This window comes from Pan troglodytes, chromosome 11, assembly GCF_028858775.2.
Source record: "Pan troglodytes isolate AG18354 chromosome 11, NHGRI_mPanTro3-v2.0_pri, whole genome shotgun sequence".
NCBI lineage: Eukaryota > Metazoa > Chordata > Mammalia > Primates > Hominidae > Pan > Pan troglodytes.
In genome coordinates this window covers 110652829-110679277 of record NC_072409.2, presented here as the reverse complement: position 1 = coordinate 110679277, position 26449 = coordinate 110652829, and the positions used below count along the sequence as shown (strand labels likewise).

The 26449-nt window shown below is 38.3% G+C and overlaps 1 protein-coding gene across 1 annotated transcript; it reads left to right on the top strand.

Moving 5' to 3' along the window:
* Positions 1–11773: 11773 nt before the first annotated feature.
* On the top strand, positions 11774–15906 carry INSL4 (insulin like 4). Its single transcript, NM_001177814.2, has 2 exons — positions 11774–12091; positions 14017–15906. Exons 1-2 carry the CDS (start codon positions 11896–11898, stop codon positions 14238–14240), a joined length of 420 nt encoding a protein of 139 aa, NP_001171285.1. The 5' UTR covers positions 11774–11895; the 3' UTR covers positions 14241–15906.
* Positions 15907–26449: the final 10543 nt, after the last annotated feature.

Below are 26449 nucleotides of genomic sequence, written 5' to 3'. Positions count from 1 at the left end.
CCTATGTGTCATAGGTATTGGGTGTGGGATGGTTGATGTTGGCAACACATAAAAAAGTAGCTATTCTAGAAAATATGAGGAAGTAGGAATGAATTTGATTAAGATATATAAAAGATAAGGAGATTCACTCGAGAATATATAATAGAAGTGCTACTAAAGTATGCCTAAAACTACCATGAGAAACTGATACATCAGCTTAATTTATTTTGCATATATAAATGCACAGTGACTATGACTCTAAATGAAGACAAAAAACAAAGAACGAGGCAATAATGTTTGCTTCAACCACTTGTATTTTGCATAGTAGTGGAAGACTTAGCCAGACAAATCAGGTGAGGAAAAAAGGCATGAAAATTGAAAAGGAAGAAATACATATTCTCTCTTTGCAGATGATATAATTACATATGTTGAAAAACTGAAAGATCTAAAAACAGCTAATAGAACTAATGAACAATTTCCATTAAATGACAGGATACAAATTCAACATGCAAACATTGGTTTCCAATGAACATAAAAAATGAAATTATGGAAACAACTCCATCTTCAATAGCATCAAAAACAATAAAATATTTTGTCATATATTTAGAAAAATATTGCTGAATGATATTAAAGAAAACATAAATGTTGGGAATAGGCCTCCCAAAATCTGGCCATAAGCTGGCCCCAAAACTGGCCATAAACAAAATATGTGGAGCACTGTGACATGTTCATGATGGCCATAATGCCCACACTGGAAGGTTGTGGGTTTTCCGGAATGAGGGCAAGGAATACCTGGCCCATCCAGGGCGGAAAACTGCTTAAAGGTGTTCTTAAACCACAAACAATAGCATGAACAATCTGTGCCTTAAGGACATGTTCCTGCTGCAGATAACTAGCCCAACCCATCCCTTTATTTCGGCCCATCCCTTTGTTTCCCATAAGGGATACTTTTAGTTAATCTAAAATCTATAGAAACAATGCTAATGACTGGCTTGCGGTAAATCTCTGTTCAGGGCTCTCAGCTCTGAAGGCTGTGAGACCCCTGATTTCCCACTTCACACATCTGTATTTCTGTGTGTGTGTCTTTAATTCCTCTAGCATTGCTGGGTTAGGGTCTCCCCGACCGAGCTGGTCTTGGCACATAAATAAATGGAAACACCTATCTTATTCATAGGTTTCCTGGATTAGTAGACTTAACATTGTTAAGATGTCAATACTACCGAAAAGGGGTCCACAGGTTTGCTATTATCTCTATCTAAATCCCAAAGGTAGTTTTTCTTTTCTTTTTTTCTTTTCTTTTCCTTTGCAGAAATAGAAAAAAACCTTCCTAATATTCATATGGAATCTCAAGAATTCCCAAATAACCAAAACTGTCTTTTAAAAAGAACAAAATTGGAGACTCACACTTTCTGATTTTAAAACTTTCTACAAAGCTACAGTCATCAAAAGATTATGGTGTTGATATAAGAAGACTCATATGGACCAATGGAATTGAATAGAGAGAACAGAAACAAATCTCTGATATTTTGTTAAGTGACATTTGACAAAAGTACCAAGGCAATTTCCATGGGGAAAGAACAGTCTTTTCAACAAGTGATGCTGGAAAAACTGGATAGCCACATGAAAAAGAAGAACTTGAATCATCACCTCACACCATATAGAACATTTAACCCAAAATATATGAAACACAAAATATAAGAAATAAGCATAATGTTTTAGAAAAATCCATAGGGGAAATTTTCTTGACAATGGAAATTGTCAAGAAAAAATTTGTCAAGAAAAAATTGGAAATTGTCAAGAAAAAAATTTTCTTGATGTTGGATTTTGTAAAGATTTTGCGGATATCATGCCAAAATAACCCCATAAATATTCAACTTCATTGAAAACTTTTGTGCCTAAAAGAACACTAACAGAGAGAAATAAAAACACAAAATTAGAGGAAATGATAGCAAATCATGTGCCAGATAAGGATTAAATATCCAGAACACATAAAATAGAAAACAATTTTTAGAAAGCATTTTTGCATGTTATGTAGAGACACCTAGGAATTCATTTTTAAATAAACAATTACATTGTAGAACAGAATTACATATGGACTATTCTCCAAATTTTGTCAACCCATAAAAATGCCTTCAAAACATCACTTTTGAGAAGCCTCTCCCAGATACTATGTCTTGGTGAAAACTCATCTAAATCACTGACTCTGACATTCCTGTAGCCCTAGACAGTTATTATTAGAAGAGTTACACATGCTCAATGTTTGATAAATGATGAGTGGGCCATCCTCAAATTTATAAGAACCATAGATAATTTTTTACTGGGAACAAAAGTAATTTATTAATTTATTTCAAGTAAGCCCTCCAGCTTATATGAGTAAAGCAGATCTGGTGTGAATAAACTTCCTTCTTAAAGAAAACAGACTTATAAACAAGAAGTCCTATTTGGATATAAAATTTTTCTATACTTTGAGAGTCATCTGATGAGCCCATTGCCCCACAACTTTGCTGACTTGTTTAAAACTTTAAAATGTGATGAGGTAGCCACCATCTCTGTGGTTCCATATCAACTGTTCCAGCCTGCTGGCTGTGAAGAGTGCAGATGGCCCAGAGCAGTAGCTGTCCCCACCCCTACCACCCCATGGTGCAGTGCAACTAACTTTCCAGATCATGGCCAGACTACTTCTCTAACTGGGTCCTGACCCACTCCTCCTCACTAGGCAGGTCTTTGGTTCTGTGGACAGAGACTTGATCTCTCCCGAGAAGGGAGCTCCTGGGGTGAGAGGCAGCCCCCATTTATATGGTTCCATAAACTCAGTCATTCCAGCCTGAGCTGTTCAACCCTGCCAGCTGTGAAGAATACAGGTGGTCCAGATGAAGAAGCCACCCCAACCCCACAATACACCTGCTCTACCAAGAAACAGCCAGACAGCTTCATTAGAAGGGTTCCTGATTCTGTCCCACATGTCTGGGTGAGATCTCCCATTGAGGGTCGCCAGCCATCTCCTGCAGGTGCATATATGCCAACAGCAGGTCAGTGCCCCCTAGAATGGAGGTGCCAGAGGGCAGAGTTTGTTCCCATCTTTGCTGTTTCACGGCCTTCACTGGTGATACCTCCAGATGTGGGAGAGGCAGGAGACTGAGGTCTGAAGTGGACCCCTAGAAAACCAAAGCAGTCCTACAGTAGAATGGCTTGACTGTTAAAAGAAAAACAGAACAACAAGAACAACATTAACAGAAATGACCCCACAAAAACCCCTTTCAAAGGTCAGCAACCTTAATGATCTAAGGTAGTTAAGCCCACAAAGATGAGAAAGAATCAATGCAAAAATACCGAAAAGTCAAAAAGGCAGAGTGCCTCTTCTCCTTCAAATGACTGCAACACTTCTGCAGCAAGGGCACAGAACTGGGTTGAGGCTGAGATGGCTGAATTGACAGAAATAGGCTTCAGAAGGTGGGTAATAATGAACTTCACTGAATTAAAGAAGCATGTTGTAACCCAATGCAAAGAAGCTAAGAATCAGGATAAAACAATACAGGAGCCGATAGCCAGAAAAGCGAATTTAGAGAGGAACAGAACTGACCTGATGGAACTGAAAAACGCAACATGAGAAACTCACAATTCAATCAAAAGTATCAATAGCAGAACAAACCAAGCAGAGGAAAGACTATCAGAGCTGGAAGACTATCTTTCTGAAATAAAACAGGCAGACAAGAATAGAGGAAAAAAGAATTTTTTTTAAAAATAACAAAATATCCAAGAATTACGGGATTATGTAAAGAGACCAAAGTTATGAATGACAGGGGTACGTGAAAGAGACAAGAAGAATGGAACCAAGTTGGAAAACATACTTCAGGATATCATTCAAGAGAACTTCCCCAACCTAGCAAGACAGGCCAACATTCAAATTCAGGAAATGCAGACAACCCCAGTAAGATATCCCATGGGAAGATCAACCTTAAGACACATAATCCTCAGATTCTCCAAGGTCGAAATAAAAGAAAAAATGTTAAGGGCAGCTAGACATAAAGGCCAGGTCACCTGCAAAGGAAAACCCATCAGAGTAACAATGAAACATTCAGCAGAAACCCTACAAACCAGAAGAGATTGGGGGCCAGTGTTCAACATACTTAAAGAAAAGAAATTCCAACCCAGAATTTTATATGGAGGAAACAACAATAACAACATTACCAGCCACTACAAAACACATTGAAGTACACAGACCAGTGGCACTATGAAGCCCACACAAATAAGTCTGCAAAATAACCAGCCAGCATCAGGACAAGATCAAATTCACACATAACAATACTAACCTTAAATGTAGATAGGTTAAATGCCCTAATTAAAAGATACAGAATGGCATACTGGATAAAGAGCAAACACCCATTGCTATGTGGTCTTCAAAAGACTCATCTCCATGCAAAGACACAATAAGCTCAAAATAAAGGGATGGAGGAAAATTTACCAAGCAAATCTATAACAGAAAAAAGCAAGGATTTCAATCCTAGTTTCTGACCAAACAGACTTTAAACCAACAAAGATCAAAATAGAAAAACAAGGGCATTACATAATGGTAAAGGGTTCAATTCAAAAAGAAGAGCTAACTATCCTGAATACATATGCACCCAACACAGAGCACCCAGATTCATAAAGCAAGTTCTTAGAGATGTACAATGAGACTTAGACTCCCACACAATAATAGTAGGAGACTTTAACACCCATCTGTCAGTATTAGACAGATCATCGAGACAAAGTTAACAGATATTCAGGACCTGAACTCAGCTCTGGATCAAGTGGACCTGATAGATATGTACAGAACCCTCCACCCCAAAACATTCTCATTGACACACAACACTTACTCTAAAGTTGATCACATAATTGGAAGTAAAATATTCCTCAGCAAATGGAATAGAAATAAAGTCATAAGTCTCTTAGACCACAACACAATCAAATTAAAACTCAAGATTAAGAAACTCACTCAAAAGCACACAACCACATGGAAATTGAACCACCTGCTCCTGAATGACTCTTGAGTAAATAATAAAATTGAGGCAGAAATCAAGTTGTGTGAAACTAATGAGAACAGAGACAACATACAAGAATCCCTGGGATGCAGCCAAAGCAGTCTTAAGAGAAAAATTTATAGCAATAAATGCACACATCAAAAAACCAGAAAGATCTCAAGTTAACAACCTTACATCTCAACTAAAAGAACTAGAGAACCAAGAACAAACAAATCCCAAAGCTAGCAGATGAACAGAACAACCAAGATCAGAGTCAAACTGAAGGAGATAGAGACATGAAAAACCCTTTACAAAATCAAAAAATTCAGGAGCTGGTTTCCTGAAAAAAAAATTAACAAAATAGATATATTGCTAGCTAGACTAGTAAAGAAGAAAAGAGAGAAGAATCGAATAAACACAATCAGAAATGATAAGGGATATCACTATTGACCTCAAAGAAATACAATCAACTATCAGAGAATACTATAAACACCTCTATGCACATAAACTAGAACATCTAGAAGAAATGGATAATTCCCTGGACACATACACCCTCCCAAAAGTAAACCAGGAAGACACTGAATCCCTGAATAGACCAAAAATGTGTTCAGTAATAAATACTCTACCAACCGAATAAAGCCCAGGACCAGAAGAATTCAGAGCTGAAGTCTACCAGAGGTACAAAGAAGAGCTGGTACCATTTCTACTGAAACTATTCCAAAAAAACTGAGGAGGAGGGACTCCTCCATAACTCATTCTATGAGGCCAGAATCATCCTGATACAAAAACCTGGCAAAGATACAACAACAACAACAAAAAGAAAACTTCGCGCCATATCCTTGATGCACATTGATGCAAAAATCCTCAATAAAATACTGGTAAACCAAATCTAGCAGCCCATCAACAAGCTTATCCACCATGATCAAGTTGGCTTCATCCCTGGGATGCAAGGTTGGTTCAACATACACAAATCAATAGATGTGGTTTATCACATAAACATAACTAAAGACAAAAACCACATGATTATCTCAAGACATGCAGAAAAGGCCTTGGATAAAATTCAACATCCCTTCATGTTAAAAACTCTCAGTAAACTAGGTATTGAAGGAAAATACCTCAAAATAATAAGAGCCATTTATGACAAACCCACAGCCAATATCATACAGAATGGGCAAAAGCTGGAAGCATTCCCCTTGAAAACCAGCACAAGACAAGGATACCCTCTCTCACCACTCCTATTCAACATAGTATTTGAAGTCCTGGCCAGGGCAATTAAGCAAGAGGAAGAAATGAAGGGTATTCAAATAGGAAGAAAGGAAGTCAAATTATCTTTGTTTGCAGATGACATGATTCTGTATCTAGAAAACCCCATAGTCTCAACCCCAAAGCTTCTTAAGCTGATAAGCAACTTTAGCAAAGTCTTAGGATATAAAATTAATGTGCAAAAATTGCTAGCATTCCTGTACACAACAGACAAGGAGAGAGCCAAATCATGAATGAACTCCCACTCATGATTGCCACGAAAATAATAAAATACCTAGGAACACAGTTAACAAGGGAAGTTGAAGACTTCTTCAAGGAGAACTACAGACCACTGCTCAAAGGAATCACAGAAGATACAAACCAGTGGAGAAACATTCCTTGCTCACAGATAGGAAGAATCAATAACACAAAAATGGCCACACTGCCCAAAGCAATTTATAGATTCAATGCTATTCCCATTAAACTACCTTTGACATTCTCCACAGAATTAGAAAATACTATTGTAAAATTCATATGGAAACAAAAAAGAGCCCAAATAGCCAAGACAACCCTAAGCAAAAAGAATAAAGCTGAAGGCATCATGCTACCCAATTTAAACTATACTACATGGCTGCAGTAACCAAAACAGCATGGTATTGGAACAAGAACAGACACATAGACCAATGGAACAGAATAGAGAAGTGAGAAATAAGACCATACACCTAGAGCCATCTGATCTTTGACAAACCTAACAAAAACAAGCAATGGGGAAAGGATTCCCTATTTAATAAATGGTGCTGGGAGAACTGGCTAGCCATATACAGAAAATTAAAACTGGACAGACCCCTTCCTTACACAATATAAAAAAAATTAACTTAAGGTGGATTAAAGACTTAAATGTAAAATCCAAAACTATAAAAACCCTCGAAGAAAATCTATGCAATATTATTCAGGACATAGGCATGGGCAAAGATTTCATGAGAAATATACCATTGGCAATTGCAACAAAAGTAGAAGTTGACAAATGGGATATAATTAAAGTAAAGAGCCTTTGCACAGCAAAAGAAACTATCATCAGAGTGAACAGACAACCTACTAAATGGGAGAAAACTTTTGCAATCTGTCCATCTGACAAAGGTGTAGTATCCAGAATCTACAAGGAACTTAAACAAATGTACTAGAAAAAAACAAACAACCCCATTAAAGAGTGAGCAAAGGACATGAACAGACACTTCTCAAAAGAAGACATTCATGGGGCCACAAAACAATTGGAAAAAAGCTCTACATCACTAATCATTAGATAAATGCAAGTCAAAATTACAATGAGATACAATCTCATGCCAGTCAGAATGGCAGTTTACTACAAAGTCAAGAAACAACAGATGCTGGCAAGGTTGCAGATAAATAGGAATGCTTTTACACTTTGGTGGGAATGTAAATTAGTTGAACCATTATGGAAGGTGGTGTGGCAATTCCTCAAAGATCTAGAACCAGAAACACTATTTTACCCAGAAATTCCATTAGTGGATATACACCCAAAGGAATATAAATCATTCTATTACAAAGATACACACACGCTTATGTTCACTGCAGTACTATTCACAATAGCAGAGGCATGGAATCAACTGAAATGCCCATCAATGATAGACTGGATATAGAAAATGTGGTATATATACACCATGGAATACTATGCATAAAAGGGAATGAGATCATGTCCTTTGCAGGGACATGGATGGAGTTGGAAACCGTTCTCCTCAGCAAACTAACACAGGAACAGAAAACCAAACACTGCATTTTCTCACTTATAAGTGGGAGCTGAATGATGAGAACACATGGACACACGGTGGAGAACAACACACTCCGGGCAACTGTGGGGGTGGTGGGGCAAGGGAGAGCATCTGGAAGAATGACTAATGGATGCTGGGCTTAACACCTGGGTGATGAGATGATCTGCGCAGTAAACCACCATGGCACACATTTACCTATGTAATGAACCTGCACATCCTGCACATGTACCCCTGAACTTAAAGTTGAAAAAAAAGGAATAGGAAATAAAAAATAAAATGTGATTTAAAAACCCTTTTCACAAACTACAACACACATAGTATACAAAAGTTGATCATAAAGGTATACAATTTTGTGCATGAACATGTGTTACCAATATGTTCTCCTTGAAACTGTTGAATTCTTCTGCTCTTTTCTTGCCTTTTTTGGTGTGTGTGTGTGTGTGTGTGTGTGTGTGTGTGTGTGTCCTCCAGCTCCAGACTCTAGAGACAGTAATTGTAATTTCAAATTAAGTATTCAGATAACTGCTAACAATTAATCAATCACCCATGGGAGTTCAAAGAAAGAAATTCATGGAAAGATACAATCTGATTTCTCCCAAGTATAAAAAAAACCTCCATGCGTGCTCTCCCAAGACTTAACAGTCAACCCTATAGGATGCCTGTGTTTCTCATCCTTCTCAGGATCAATGGAGGGCAGATGTAAGTACATACCTTTGAAGAAAGTTCCTTGTAAACTTCAAACATTGTTATACAAGCCTAAAGTGATGTTATTGGAATTTTAATAGTGTTCACAGGACCTGGTTTAAACATCGCTAGTCGTCTTTCTCTAATGAACAACTGATCCATCCACTCATCAAAATACTATGGATAGATACACAAGACAATATAGAAATCAATACAATATATTTTAATGTTTGGAAGAAAAAATACAAATAAATACGGAGTAAGTTAGGAGAAATATTAAATGTGGGAGTTGAGTCAGGCTGGTGGGAAAAATTTAAAGATAGTTATAAGAAAAAGATGCAAACCTTCTTGGAAGGCTGGAGGTGTTGCATAAGCTCCAGTAATAGATCAGGCTGGAGGCAGCCTAATCCTTACCTTGAGTTAATAGCTTAGGGCACAGATACAAAGGAATGTATAGTAGTTTATCTAAATAGCTTGTTTACACATGTGGTCTTAAGACCAACCTTTGATCAACCGCAGGTGCATAATTGCTCTCTACTCGGGAGGGTGGCAATGTCTACACTCTATTGGGCTCATATCTTAGATCCACTTTTCTTTTGCCCTGTCACTTGGGTATACAACCCCTTCCCAGCCTTTAATAACGTGACTGCTTAGCTAGGAGGGATAGATTTACCCCCAGTGGGGTTCCTCAATAATGGCACACATTGGACTAAGGTGCCAGATAACACTACAGATCACTTTACTATCCTCCCATTGTGTGTAAATTATAAATGTTCTAACCCTTAGTGTGCACCTGCTGAAACACAATTATGGCCACATCATGGCAAAAGAAATGCCTTAACAGTCTTAGCTGCAGGTAGCCTCAAAACGGAAATCAAGGCTGCTTTCCCAAACATTCCTTCCTGTGCTAAAGAACAAAGCCGGAAAAATAATGGATTCCACTTTAGCTGGGAGATCTGTCATGGGGAATAAGCTCATAGCCTCCAGTTAGGCAATTATAACATCCTAGACTGGAGCCCCTGTGGCCATTTGCAGGGCAGCCTTACTGATATCCTCATCCATCATGGCATCGATCACAGTTTCATAGCCTCGTCCCATTCCCCTATGATTTGGGCCGATGGGAGGATGGGATATCCCAGACCCCGAGTAAAGTTGATGCCTCCCCAAGACACTTTATGTTGCCTGGGACATCTTAGCACCTCCCTTGACACCTGGCATGGGACATATCATAATTACAGTAACAACTATACTATAACCTTTATTCATAACCACACTGATCAGTCCCTAATTTGCAACTCCATCCATATGTTTTCCTTATGGGAACTAATATTTCTATTACAACCCAAAATTCCGTGTTTGTGACCCGGGTGCAAGGACAGGCTTTGTTTGCCTCATGTACCACTAATTACAATATATCTAATTTAAATACTACTAGTGTCATGGTATTAAGGAGACCATCTGAGGCATTCCTACCCGTCAATTTGACACACTATTGGCAAGGTTCCTCTTCCTTTGCCACCTTAGAATGTGCCCTATCCCAGGTCAGACCCAGAAGATTCATAGGCACACTTATAACCTTTATAATCTCAGCCATAGTCATCCTAGCAACTGCTAGTGTGGCTATAGCATCTACTACTGAATCAGTGCAAACAGCTGCTTTTGTAGACAATTTGGGCAGAAATGTGTCTAATGAACTTCTCTTACAGCAGGGTATAGATCAAGAGATTCTTGCACGTCTGCAAGCCCTCGAGGCTGCCTTGGAATATGTGGGGGAGCGACAAGATGCCCTAGCATTCTGATAGCAATTAAACTGTGACTGGGAGCATAAACATATCTGTGTCATATTTTTACCTTGGAATCAATCAATACATAGTTGGGATGAGGTGAAACAACACCTCTGGGGAACCTTTCATGACAATTTAACAGCAGACGTAAAGCAACTTAAAACTAAAATTTTAGAATCCCTTCACATGATAGATCTACATACTCAACAAACAGCCATATGGAAAGGTGTGCAAGATCATTTCTCCGGGTTATACCCCCGATCCTGGGGGTCACACTTTGACTGGAAAGGAATGTTACTAATTATACTCATGATTGTCTTACGTTATTTGCTAATTCTAGGACGCAAAGCCGGAATAAAAGCAAAACCTAACAAACCTGTTGCTGCACACATCTGTACTCTTAAGTCAACAGAACCCGATGCAAAGAACAGAAAGGGGGGAGATGTGAGAGTTCAGTCAGGCTGGTGGGAAAATTTTTTAAGGTAATTATAAGAAAAAGACACAAACCTTTTTGAAACGCCGGAGGGGTTTGTATAAGCTCCAGTAATAGATCAGGCTGAAGGCAGCCTAATCCTCACCTTGAGTTAATAGCTTAAGGCACAGATACAAATGAATGTAGTTTATCTAGTTTGTTTACTCATGTGGTCCTAAGACTAATCTTTGATCAACCGCGGGTGCATAATTGCTCTCTACTCGGGAGGTTGGCAATGTCAATTACCTTCTAGTGGTGTTTACTCAAGACCTTCGTCATTTAATCTATGCTGAATAAATGTGAGCTTTGCTGGCTGATCGGGGCCATGGCTGCAACTCTTTACAGCACCCTCCTTGGTGTCTGTAGGTGGCCCGGACCCTCAGCTGGACTGACAGGCAAACTATCTGTGTCAGTGTATGTTATTCATCCGTCGTTGGGTCAGGGTCTGTGGGACAGACCCCCGCAATTAAAAGCTTATATGCCAAATGTTAACTAAGATAATTTCTAGCCAATGAGCTTACAGGTCAGTTCTATTTTTATTTCATCTAAGCAAAGGACATTAAAAATTACCATTATTTTAGTAAGCATAAAAATAGTATTACAGGAGGAAAGTTAAGAAAAAGAAGTAGAACAACCAAATTCAAAACAAGCAAAGTGCAGCAGCACATTGGGAGCAAAGAGGGATATGAGAGTGTGGGTAGGGCAAGTAAGGAGACTAAATAAGAACTGAGGGAGAAAGTTCCTTGTAGGTGGGTGGGAAAGGGGTGGAACTGACACCATTGACGCAAAAGCTGAGTAATAGCCCTAAGCAAATAAATGCCTGATGAAGGCATGCAGAAAGCAGTCTGGAGCCCAGAAGGGACACACCAGCACAGTCTGGTAGGCTACAGCAGCAAGTCTCTAAAGAAAGGCTGAGAACACCCAGAACAGGAGAGTTCAGGTCCAGGATGGCCAGCCTGTTCTGGTCCTATCTGCCAGCAATCTGGCTGCTGCTGAGCCAACTCCTTAGAGAAAGCCTAGCAGCAGAGCTGAGGGGATGTGGTCCCCGATTTGGAAAACACTTGCTGTCATATTGCCCCATGCCTGAGAAGACATTCACCACCACCCCAGGAGGGTGGCTGCTGGAATCTGGACGACCCACAGGTGAGAGCCCTGGACTACCAAACGATCAGAATGAGGCCTGAAAAAACAGGCTCCAGATCTCATTGACTGCCTGTAGTCAACTCAGACTCTACTGTGGCTAGTGCCTACAAGTTAGTGGTTTTTCATTGTAATGTGCTTTTATTAAAAGGGTCTCACCAGAAATCTCATGGGAAGTTGGGGGTAGAGGGGAAGCTGCAGGACAAACAGAAGAACAGCCTCACCTTGGAGGCTCTTGGTGCCTTTCCCACCTGGCAGCCAGAGATACAGGGTGGAGAAAACGGAATCCTCAGAGAAGGTGACTATTCTCAAACACCAGCAGGAGGTGAGGTGTACTCCCAGACCCCCTGGAAAGCTGGGCAGGCCAGAAAACAGGTGTGATTGCAATGGGATGCCTGGGCCAGGCATATTCAATTAAGAAGAAAGGGGACAAACAGTGAGGTGATGAGCTGATTATCATTTCTGTTTATGCACCTATTGGCCTAGGGGCAGCACACTGAGACCTCTGTTAGGTTCCTGGAATGTGAGATAAAGGGGGCTTAGATTTAATAACTCTCATCCTTTGTCATTAAGCTGGGCAATGGTCTATGTCACCAAAAACGTCCTCTTACAAAAAAGTTTTTTTAATGCACACCAACAGAGCACCTTGCCTCCCATTTCTTTGAATCTACTCTTGTAGTGTGTTGAGAGAGATGAGATGAAGAGAAAGAAAGTTGCCTGGATGACTAGAGGGGAAATTGAAGGGGACCAGAGACAAGGGAATTTCACTGTTCAGACCATCATAGCTGATTTGATTAGTGTTTTCAACATTTGAGACTGCAAAGCATTTTCTTTAAAAGCAAGATTTCAGAATTGAGGAAAGTTCAATACCAGGATAGTTTTCAAACTTTACCAAGTAACAGGGTATTCATAAAGATAAATTGCCAGCTAAGTTAAAACTAGCAGGGGCAGTTTCCAAAAGAGATAGAGGCTACTATATTCTGTCTAATAGGTCGTATTAAGTTCTGAAAAGCTAAGTTAAATTACTAAACATTGTTTTACATTTAATACAAATGACATAGGTTTTGAACCAGCAATGTGTGACTCCAGAACTGCTTCTTGTAACCCTTATGCATACACTTCATTAAATCATTAAATGACTCTGTTTAAAGTTATCGTGCACAGTGAATGCACTTGGATTTTGTGTGATTTATATAACGATTTCGAAGTTATTTCCTTTTTTTACATTATTAGTCAGAGCTTGTTTCATTTTACTATAAAATAAGGGAAGAATACCACAAAGTCAAAACTAATGCAAACTAAGGAAGAGCATGCTGTACTATAATTTCTATTTAAATTTCACTTTTTTTCAGAAAATAAGTGAAAATCCTCATTTAAATACTTTGACAAATATAGATAAATTTAACAAGAAAAATGGAAAGTATTCATGGATAACAAATGTTAACATTTGATGTCGACACATATAGATGTATGTTGCTTCTCAGCCTTTTAGCTAAGATCCAGTGATATAGATGTATAGATTTATGTGGATCAGATTTGAATATCTGAATCTTTCTATTAGAATAACTTGTGATTATAAAAAAAATTCCCTATTGCTATCCAGTACATAATGCATTGAAGTTATCAATCAAAACAGTGTCAGGGAGAGTCAAAAGTGGTACGGTATAGGCATTTAGAGGGTCATTACAAGAGTGTGTAGAGGGGACAGGATGAGGAGTTAGCATATCCTTAATATTGTAGTATCTTAAAGTGCCCTACTCTAAGTAAGCTAAGTTGTTGAAATGTTAGGATACTTGCTGATTCTCTTTGGTGTTTAATTACATTGAGGCAATGGGTACATTGTGGTCTAGGCAAATTGTATAATTTTTCTGATCCTCTTTCACATGAATGTTTTTCCTCACCTTTCATTCCTCTCTTTTACTTCACAGAAATGGTGTCAACCTCCAACAACAAAGATGGACAAACCTTAGGTACGACATCAGAATTCATTCCTAATTTGTCCCCAGAGCTGAAGAAACCACTGTCTGAAGGGCAGCCATCATTGAAGAAAATAATACTTTCCCGCAAAAAGAGAAGTGGACGTCACCGATTTGATCCATTCTGTTGTGAAGTAATTTGTGACGATGGAACTTCAGTTAAATTATGTACATAGTAGAGTAATCATGGACTGGACATCTCATCCATTCTCATATGTATTCTCAATGACAAATTCACTGATGCCCAATTAAATGATTGCTGTTTATTAGAACATGAGAATCATTATTAGTATTCACATGTTTCACTTTCTCTGTACTACTATAGTCTCTCCAAATGGAGGAAGTTAGATAGATGGAATAAGTTCTAGTAGTTGATAGTACAATGGGGAAATTATACTTAACAATAATTCACTGTATATTCCAAAATAGCTAGAAGAGAATTGTAACGATTCCAACACAAAAAAGATGAATGTTAGTTTGGATGCATATCCCAATTACCCTGATTTGATCATTACGCATTATATACACGTATCAAAATATCACATGTACTACAAAAATGTGTATAACTGTAATATGTGAACTACAAACTTACTGGAAATAAATTTTTAAAGTTTTACACACATAAGCACATACGTTCACACACACTCACTCGAGTCTCTTCATTTTTCCTCTTTTCACACTAGAAGAAATATAAGAGATAAAGGATCTAACCATCTCTAACATCAGCTCATAGTACGGAGGAAAAGCAGTGAAGGAATGAACTGGTGGGAGAGGTATTAGGCATGTTCACCCTAGGGTAAACCCAGAGACCTCCCTAGAACTTTGCCCAATGCATATCCTCCACCTCCCTCTCAGCACGCTGCCTTTAGACCTTCAATCATTCTATAAACTCCTCTTTTGTCCCTGGCATTACTCCACATCCCCTCATCACAGTGGTGAATTGGCACAAATACTGGCATTCCTCTGGCTACACATACCTCCTCCCTATGTGTCTCTAAATCCTAAATCAAAGAGTACATTTTATACTCTGTCAGTGAGGTTCTACTAGTTGTGTTTGTTTGTTTGCAGGCTAACTGAAGCTGCTACTACCTCATTATCAGGTCCTATAAACTTAATTCAAGTGGCATGATTTGAGTAGCCCTCTGTGCCTGCCCATAAAGTGCTCTGAATCTAGTGTGGGACATGGAGAAGCAAAGGATAATAAGTGCAATGATACTTGTAGGTCATCATAGAGACTGTAATGATCCACAGGAATCAGGGTTGTTTTTAATGCCAACATGTGAAAGAATAAATATACAGGGAACAGTGTAGGTAAGAGGAGAGAGCAAAATTTCCCTAAGGAAACTGATGGCTGATCTGCATCTTGAAAGACATCTAAGCAGAAGAGAGTGCAAAAAGGGACAAGGAGAAGCCCAGGAAAATGCACAAAGGCCTGGAAGCATAGCATGTGTGGAAACAGCCAGAGTCAGCAGGGCAGGAGGTGGTGTGGAGAAAAGGAATTGTCAAGATCTGGTTGGAATGGAGACAGGAGAGAGGATCTCAAACGATTCCACACAATGCAGCTATGGGGTTTAGGCTGCATCCTGGAGTAAGGAAGAACTGCTCATGATCTTGATACATCTCTCATAAAGAACTTTTTCCTACCAATACTCTATTGAAGATGAAGAGGGATCATGGGAGTCATAGGGCAGAACTCATAGATTATACTGTACAGTCTGAACTGTACCACCTGGTTTGCCTAGACTCCTCTAGATTGTTCTTTGAGAACAAAGGGGAGAAGCGCATAAGGTGTATTTCTTGACAGTAGTGTCGATCAATAAAATATCAATATTTTGGGTTTCTATGTTATTCATGATCAATGATTGAGTTTACTCTATGTGCCTATCATTTTTCTAGGACTTTAAGATTCAGGAGAGAAAAAATAATTATTATGCTTTCATGGAGCTTCTACCTGGTTACTTGACTGACTCTGAACCTTCTCTTGGCACATGCATTCTATACATAATTCTATTCTTTTAGTAAAAATAGAGGTATGAAAACAGGATAATAGAGAAAGCTCCATAATTTTATCTGGTGTCTATCATTTCAATCTCTTAACCAGGAAATACCCAAAGACTGCTTCCAGGAGGATTTTTAGGAGATGGAAATATCTCTCACTCTTTGTCCCACTGCTTATAAACCTGCATGACACCCTAAAGTGACAGCAGGACAGGCACCTAGAGTGGTTCCAAGGATGTATGAAGTCCTTCAGCTGCTTTAAGAAAGTACACAAACTGGTGGCTTAAGGCAATTGAAATACATTTTCTCCCAGTTCTGGAGGTTAGACATAGAAAGATGATGCACTTTCCGTAACATGTAGAGTATAATCCTCACTGGCTTCTGGTGGTTTGCTGTCAATCTTTGGCATTCCTTGGCTTGCAGGTGCCAATCTTCAGCCTCCACACTGTCCATACATGGTGTGCTCTCCGTTTCTGTGTGCACATTGTTTTCTTATGAGTACACTAGACATTTTGATTTAAAGGTCCACTCAGGCTATGATGACTTCATCTTAACTAATTATATCTGCAACAATGATTTTTATAAGCATATTCTGAAGGATTATTATCTTAGTCCATTTTCTGTTGCTAATAACAGAACACCTGAAATTGGGTAATTTATAAAGAAAATAAATTTATTTCTTACAATTAAGGAGTGTAGGAAGTGCCAGAGCCTGTCCTGGCATCTCATGAAGACTTTCTTTCTGATGGGAAATCTCTACTGGGTCTTGATGTGTTGCAGAGTATCACACAGCAAAAGTCCAGAGCATGCTAACATACTTGCTTAGGTCCCTCTTCCTCTTTTTATATAAGCTACCATTTCACTCCTCTGATAATCCACCAATCCTTTAATTCATGAAAGGGTTAATCCCCTCATGAGAGCAGCTTTCATGATCCAATCACTACTTAAAGGCTCCAACTTTAATTCTGCCAAAATGGAGAGTAAGCTTCCAACACATGAAATTGTGGGACACATTCAAACCATGGCAAATGTTGGTTATGACTATAGTATGTCTTTTATGGGTCCTAGCTGAACCAAAGATACCTGAGGGAACACAGCAATTTACCTCTCCATTCTCTCTCTACAAGTTATTTATAAATAAACCATTCCTCAGAGGACACAGAACACAAATATTTCTTCTAGTAAATATAAAATGGTACAGTGAAAATGGAAAACCATTTGACAGTTTTTTAAAAAAAAACTAAATATGAAAATACCTTATAACCCAAAACTTTCACTCCTAGATCTTTACCAAATATTCACACAAAATTATTTATATGAATGTCCATAACAATGTTGGATTTTTTGTTAACACCTGGGCATTATGGAATGTCCATCATTATGTCTATAACATAACTATGAATGTTGCTTTATAGTAATGAAACACTGGAAACACCCTAATCCCCTTCATATATGAAGATTTAACAAAGTCTGGTATATCCATATCATAGAACACTACTCATCTATTAAAATGAGCCAATTATTAATACACAAAACAACCTGGACAAATTTCAAGAAAACTAGGCTAAGTATAAATCATTGGTCACAAAAAGTAACATTTTGTGATTCCTTTTTATAAAATGTTCTTGAACAAAATTATAGAAAGTAGGAATAATTTTTCAAGGTGAAGGCCAGGGAGTGGGGCACGAGTGGGTAGTGGGTGTGACTATAAGGATTGCTTGAGGTGCTGAAATAGATTTATCTCATGCTTCTATCATGGCCAATATTCTGGTTTTGATATAGTACTATTGCTTGAAAAGATACAGTCATTGAGGACAACTGGGTAAAATGCATTCAGAATCTCTGTAAATTATTCCTTACAGGCCATACATGACCCTACAATAATCACAAAATTAAAACTCTGGAAACAACAAGAAAACAAACAAGCTAGTTAAAAAATGGGAAAAGAACTTGAATATATATCTTGCATAAGAATATACACAAATGACTTACAAGCACCTGAAAAGATGCTCAATATTATTAATCATTAAGGAAATGCACACAAAAACCACAATTAGGTATCATTTCACATTCATTAGGATGGTCACTATAAAAAGAACACAAAAACATAATAGAAAACAACAAGTGTTGGCACATACGTGTAGAAATTGGAAATCTTGTGCACTGTTGTTGGGAATGTAAAATGGTACAGCCATTGTGAAAACAGTATGGTAGTTCTTCAAAACAGAAAATGGAATTGTGATATAAGCAGTAATTCCATTTTCAGCTATATATCCCAAAGTACTGAAAGCAGGGCCTCAACTAGATGTTTATAGACTCATATTCAGAGCAGCATTATTCATATTACCTAAAAGGTGAAAGAAATACATGTATCCATTAATGCGTGAATGCATACGCACAATTTGACATATACATACAATGAAATGCTTTTGGTCTTGGAAAGAAATTCAGATACATGCTACAACATGGATGAACCATGAGGTTTTTATGCATACTTAAATATGCTAGTCACCGAAGAATGAATATTATATTATTTCACATATATAAGATATGTAGAATACAAATATTTATAGAGACATAGCATGGAATGGTGTTTTCCAAAATAAGGAGGGAAAGTGAACAGGGATTCATTGTTCAATGGGTATATAGTTTCAATTTTGCTAAAAGAAAAACAATATGAATGTAGTTAATACCCCTGAACTGGACATTTAACAGTGGTTTAGATGGTAAATTTTATGTTACATGTTTCCAATGTATTCACAACTTAAAAACTCATCAACATAGATGAAATTGGAGGACATTATTTGAAATGAAATAATCCAGTCACAGAAAGAAAAATACCGCTTAAACTCACTTATAAGTGAGATCTAAAAAACTCAAACTTATAGAAGGAGAAAGTAGAATACTGGTTAGCACATTTTTCAGTGGAAAGAGGAATTTGGAAGATGTTGGTCAAAGAATACAAAATTTCAGATAGAAGAATGATGTTCAAGAGACTTACTGTACAACAAGGTAACTAAAGTTAATAAAGTATTGCATATTTGAAATTTGCTAAGAGAGTAGATTTTAAGTGTTCTCACGACAAAAAAACTATGTAAGATAAACCATATGGTAATTAGCTCAATTCAGTCATTCCACAATGTATACCTCTTTTAAAATATCATCTTACAATTTTTATTTTTCAATTTAAAAATTTAGAGAATGTCAGCAAGATGGTAGACTAGGAAGCTCCAACTCTTGTTCTCCTACAGAAACATAAGAAAACACCCAGAAACTATGGAAATAACCTTATAGGAGCTCCAGAAAATAGTCAAAGACTTACAGCAACCAAATAAATTGTCACTCAAGAAGAAACCAGTTTCAAGATGGTAGAACAATTTTGCAATAATTTCCTGCCCTTCCCACACCACTGGTGCAGCAATAATCTTGGTCTGGAAGTGATGGCAGCTCAGTTGTTAGTTTCCTCTCCCAAAGTGAAGGGAGCAGAGTAAACCTCATTTTCAAATTCTTGTGTACAGTTGAAGGCTATCTGAATGACAGGACTGTGTTTCCCCTAGCTTGGATTTTAGGCAGAAAAATCAGTGAGCACTGGTCATAAAACCTGTGGGGAGAGTACAGGAATACACACACACACACACACACACACACACACACAGCTGTCTGGGCAAGAATTACAGATGGATACATGCAATAGACCATTTAAAGACCAAGGATATGAGGTATAAAACTCTGTGGGTAATTAAGGCATTCAAATGCAGCTGTGTATACTGGGGAATGGAGAAAATAACACAAATGCCCAGGCATCACACATGCTCAGACAAGATCTCAGAAGGCTTTAAATTTTCACTTGGCCTGGTCACTAGGGTATGTATAAGTAAGCTCCATATCAAATCAATCTACAAAGACTAGGATAGGTGGCTGTTTATTCAAATGACCCATTTTTAATAAAAAATCAAAAGTTATACAAAGACACTGGAAATATGACACATCCAAATGTACAAAGGAATTGGACGAATACCACCCCTGAAGAAGCTTAGTCATCAGATTCACTACTAAAAGTCTTTAAAACAACTGTCTTATATATACTAAAAAAGCCTAAGGAAAATGTGGACAAACAACTAAAAGAAATTAGGAAACTGATACATGAACAAAACAAGTATATCAACAAAGATAAAAATGATAGAAAGGAAACAAACAGAAATGCAAGAACTGAACATTATAGTAATGCATACAAAAAATTCACAAGAGTGGTTTCACAAAATATTCATAGAAGAATTAACAGAAACATTCTCAAACTCTTCCACAATTTTGAAGACATGGGATCACTATCTAACTTAATTCTATGAAGTCATCATTAATGTCACACCAACCTCAGACAAAAACTGTTAAGAAAAACAAACTGCAGATCAATATCTGTTATGAATACTGACATAAAAACTAATATTCAAACAAGAGCACATTGAATTTAGTAGCATTTTAAGGCTATTATATATCAGGTTATGTAGAATTTATTCCTGAAAGCATGAAGGTTCAACATGAAAAAAAAATCAATATAAGATACCACATGTGTAAAATTAAGGGAAATAACTATCTGATTGACTTCATTTACAAAAAAATGGCAAAACCAACAGCCTTTCATAAAAAAATTCAATAATGTACAAACCAAATAAAATTTCTTCAACATGACAAAAGCATGAAAAACACACAGCCAACATCAAACTCAATAGTAAAATACTGAAATCTTTTCCTGTACATTAAAGGAGACCGGAATATTCATTTTTCCCTTCTATTCAATAGTTTTGAAAGTCTTAGACAGAGTAATAAGTTTGATGAAATTATAAAAATGATAAATATAAAAAAAGGAAAGTAAAATATTTTGGTTGCAGAAGACATGATCTTACATGCAGAAAATCTTAAATATTCAATGCAAAAAAAGTTAGTGTAATAAATTAACTCAGCAAAGATACATAATACAAAAATCAACATGAAAAAATTAGTTACAGGTCATAGGCTGCTGGTCAGCCCCTCCAATCTCAAACTACAGGTCTGCTCCAGAACATGGCCAGCCCTACAGCTCCAGCTGGCAGGCCAGTCCACAAAGATTTGGAATCCAGTTATGTCTAGACTCTAGAACAGCCCCAGTGCTGCTAAGGCCCCAGATGTTAGGCTTGCCCCAGGCTGCAGACCAGCAACTACAGATTTCAGATCTAGGCCAGCACCCATCATCCAAGGCACCAGTCTTTGCTCAGTTCCAGGCCCACTCCAGGTTCCAGACTGGTCTCCACAGACACAAGCTCCAGAGAAACCAAGATCCAAGTCAACCTCAGTGGATTCTAGTGCTGGGTCAACCATCATAGACTCAGGCTACAGAACCAACCCTGCAGACACAATCTCCAGGCAGATACCCATGTTCTCATTATTCAGGCTTGTCCACAGACTCAAGTTCTAGGCCTGCCCATTCACTGACTCAAGCATCAAGTCAGCCCACATGCAGACTCCTGCTACAAGTATGCCCATGGACCTCCTCAGGTGGCCTGCCCAGAAACTCTGGATGGGCTGATTGATGAAGGGTTTTTCCTGCCAAGTCCAATCTGTAAAGATGGGAGGAGGTGCTTATTTCTTCACATGTACACGCACCAACTAAAGGTCAGAAGGATCATGACTGATTAGGAAAATATGATACTACCAAAGGAACAAAATAAACCACCAGTAACCTACCCTATAGAAAGGGCTACCTATGAACTGCCTAAAAAAGTTTTCAAAACAGTCATCTTAAAGAAGCTCAATGAGATAAAAGAGAATACAGATAGATGACTGATCAAAATCAGGAAAACAATACATTAACTAAATGAGAAATTCCACAAAGATATAGGAACCATAGAAAGGTGCCAAACAGAACACAAGACTAATGTGAAAAACTTCATAGAGAACTTTAACAGCAGACTTGATAAAGTAGAAGAAATAATGAGTGAGCTCAAAGATAGGTCATTTGAAATTACACAATAAGAGCAAAAAGAAAAAAGAAAGGAAAAAGGTGATGAAAATCTATGAGACATATGGAACACCATCAAAAAAACCAAAATATAAATTATGAGAGTCCTAGAAGGAGCAGAGAAAGAGAAAGGAGCACAAAACCTACTCAGAGATTTGATGACAGAAAACTTCCCTAATCTGGAAAGAGCCATTAACATTCAGATCCACTTAGTCCAGAGAACCCAAAATAGATCAAATATAAATAGATGTCCATTGAGATACACAAAAAAGAAAATTCTCAAAAGTCAAGAAGAAAGAGAGGATTTTCAAAGTGGCAAGAGAAAAACAATTGATCATATACAAGGTAACCCCCACTAGTTTAGCAGATTTCTTGGCAGAAAGCTTGCAGGCCGAGAGAGAGTGGGATGATATATTCAAAGTGGTGAAAGAAAGAACAGTCAACCAAGGATACTATATCAGGCAAGCCAGTCCTTGAGAAATAAAGGCAAGATAAAGATTGTGCCAGAAAAACAATGCTGTGAGAATTCATCACCACTAGATATACTTTACAAAAAATGCTAAAGGGATTTCTACAACTTGTAGCAAAAGTACTCTAACTATGGACATGAAAACATATTGTAAAGGAAAGAATGTAGTCAAATTCAGAATACTCTAATACTATAATAGTATTGCATAAGTTTTTAGACTCTAATATAAAAGTTAAAAGTCAAGACTGTTAAAAATTTCAGTAGTTACAATAATAGTTAATGCACACAAGATATATAAAAGATGTAAATTGTGGCATTAATAGCATAAAATAGGTAGCAGGGGAAGAGAAAGTAAAGTGTAGAATTTTTGCATGCAGTTGAAGTTAAGTTGTATTCAGCTTAAAATAGATTACTGCAACTATAAGATAGTGTATACAAGCTATAAGCCTCATGGTGAAAAAAAAAGTGCAGTAGGAACACAAGAGACAAAGAGAAAGGAATAAAAGCATACAACTACAAAAATTTCATCAAATCACACAGGAAGACAGCAGGAGAAGAACTGAAAAACAGAACGGCAAAACTTTCAGAAAGGAATGAACAAATTGTTAATAGTAAGTTCTTACCTTTCAATAATTACTTTTAATGTAAACACATTAAATTCTTCAATAAAAAGTTATAGAGTAGCAGAATGAATTTTTTAAAGTTATACTTTAAGTTCTGTGATACATGTGAAGAACCTGTAGGTTTGTTACATAGGTATACACGTGCCATGGTGGTTTGCTGCACCCATCAACCCGTCATCTACATTAGGTGTTTCTCCTAATGCTATCCCGCCCCTAGCCCCCGAACCCCTGACAGCCCCTGGTGTGTGATGTTCCCCTCCTTGTGTCCAGGTATTCTCATTGTTCAGCTCCCACTTATAAGTGAGAACATGCGGTGTTTGGTTTTCTTTTCCTGTGTTAGTTTGCTGAGAATGATGGTTTCCAGCTTCATTCATGTCCCTGCAAAGGACATGAACTCATCCTTTTTTATGGCTGCATAGTATTCCATGGTGACTATGTGCCACAGTTTCTTAATCCAGTCTATCATTGATGGGCATTTGGACTGGTTCCAAGTCTTTGCTATTGTGAAGAGTACTGCAATAAACATACATGTGCATGTGTCTTTATAGTAGCATGATTTATAATCCTTTGGGTATATACCCCATAATGGGATTGCTGGGTCAAATGGTATTTCTGGTTCTAGATCCTTGAGGAATAGCCACACTGTCTTCCACAATGGTTGAACTAATTTACACTCCCACCAACAGTGTAAAAGCATTCCTATTTCTCCACATCCTCTCCAGCATCTGTTGCTTCCTGTCTTTTTAATGACCGCCATTCTAACTGGCGTGAGATGGTATCTCATTGTGGTTTTGATTTGCATTTCCCTAATGACCAGTGATGATGACGTTTTTTTCATATGTTTGTTGGCCGCATAAATGTCTTCTTTTGAAAACTATCTGTTCATATGCTTCACCCACTTTTTGATGAGGTTGTTTGCTTTTTTCTTGTAAATTTGTTTAAGTTCTTTGTAGATTCTGGATATTAGACCTTTGTCAGATGGATAGATTGCAAAATTTTCTCCCATTCTGTAGGTTGCCTGTTCACTCTGATGATAGTTTCGTTTGCTCTGTAGAAGCTCTTTAGTTTAATTAGATCCCATAAAAATTAGGACCCAACTCTATGCTGCCTACAAGAGATTCCCTTTATCTTTAGTGACACACATTGGCTGAAAATGAAGAGATAGTAAATGATATTTCATGGAAATGGTAACCAAAAAAGAACAGGGGTTGCTACACTTACATCAGACAAAACGTACCCTAAGTCAACAACGGTCATAATTTAAAAATCATGAGATGTGAGGACAGAAGATGGCATATAGGAGGCAGGACTAGCTTGCTCCTCCTACTTGGATTGACAGAATAGTGTGTGGAGACTCACATTATAAACTTTTGATTTAAAAACTACTACAGGAACACACCAGAAAGCCAAGAGAATCCACAGATGCTTTGAAGGAACTGGATCACACCTGCAGGATCACACCAAAAAACTGTGAGTCTGCTTGCTCTCTCAGTGGGCAGGCGGGTGGTCTGGGTCAAGTTCTCAGCCCTGGTCACTGGCTGCCTGGAAACAGACTAGGTGCTGTTGTGCAGGTGGGGTGAGGGGTGGCACAGTGGGAGTGAGACTGGCCTTTAGGACTGTGGGTTGCATGGGAGCAAGGTGAGACCTGTGACTGCCAGCTTTCTCCCATCTTCCTAGTGACACATATGGCTCAGGAGAGGCAGCCATAATTCCAATTCCCCTGGGAATAGAACTCCATTGGACTGGGAACCATAACTCCATCTCCTACAGCAGCCGCAGCATGCCCCACCCAATGAGAGACTGAGCTCAGACACATCCATCCTTGCTCCCACCCGGTGGTCTTTCTTTATCCACCCTGGTAGCCAAAGACAAAGGTCATAATCTCTTGGGAGCTCTATGGCCCTGCCCACCACCTGAGAAACCTAAATACTTAACTAGGTGTCCCTAGGGCAAGTTTGCATCCTCCCTGTAGGATTGCAGCTGATGTGCTCTTGAAAGCACCACCTCTCGGCTGGAGGCAACCAACACAAAACCAGCACACTAAACAAAAACACAACCAACAACCAACACAGATTCCACTTCACTCCCTGCTACCTCTACCAGAGTAGGTGATGGTATCCACAGCTGCAAAGACCTGAAAATGGATCACATCACAGGACTCTTTGCAGACATTTTCCAGTACCAGCCCAGAGCCCAGTAGCTCCACTGCGTGGCTATAGACCCAGAAGAACAAAAACAATCACCACAGTTCAGCTCTCAAGAAACCCCATTCCTAGGTGAAGGGGGAGAACACCACATCAAGGGAGAAGCCTGTGGGATAAAAGAATCTGAACAGCAGCCTTCGAATCTCAGATCTTCCCTCTGACATAATCTGTCCAAATGAGAGGAACCAGATAAACATTTCGGTAATATGGCAAAACGAGGTTCTTTAAAACCCCCAAAGGATCGTCCCAGCTAACCAGCAATGGAACCAACCCAAGACAAAATCTCTGACTTGCCAGAAAAAGAATTCAGAAGGTCGATTATTAAGCTAATCAAGGAGGCACCAGAGAAAGGTGAAGCCCAACTTAAAGAAATCAAAAACATAATACAGGATATGAAAGGAAATTTCTTCACTGAAATAGAGGGCATAAATAATAAATAATCACAACTTCTGGAAATCAAAGACACACTTAAAGAAATGCAAAATGCACTGGAAAGTCTCAGCAATAGAACCAAATGAACAGAAGAAAGAACCTCAGAGCCTGAAGACAAGGCCTTTGAATGATCCCAATCTGTCAAAGACAAAGAAAACAATTTAAAACATGAATAAAGTCTCCAAGAAGTCTGGGATTATGTTAAACACCCAAACCTAAGAATAATTGGTGTTCCTGAGGAAGAAGAGAAATCTAAAAGTTTGGGAAACATATTTGAGGGAATAATCAAGGAAAACTTTCCTGGCCTTGCTAGAGATCTAGACATCCAAATACAAGAAGCTCGAAGAATACCTGAAAAATTCATCCCCAAAAGATCATTGCCTAGGCCCATAGTCATCAGGTTATCTAAAGTCCAGATGAAGGAAAGAATCTTAAGAGCAGTGAGGAAAAGCATCAGGCAACCTGTAAAGGAAAACTTATCAGATTAACAGCAGGTTTCTCAGCCGAAACCGTACAAGTTAATGGGATTGGGCCCTAAACTTTAGCCTCCTTAAAACAATTATCAGTCAAGAATTTTGTACCCAGCATAACTAAGCTTCATACATGAAGGAAAGATACAGTCTTTTCCAGACAAGCATATGCTGAGATAATTGACCACTATCAAGCC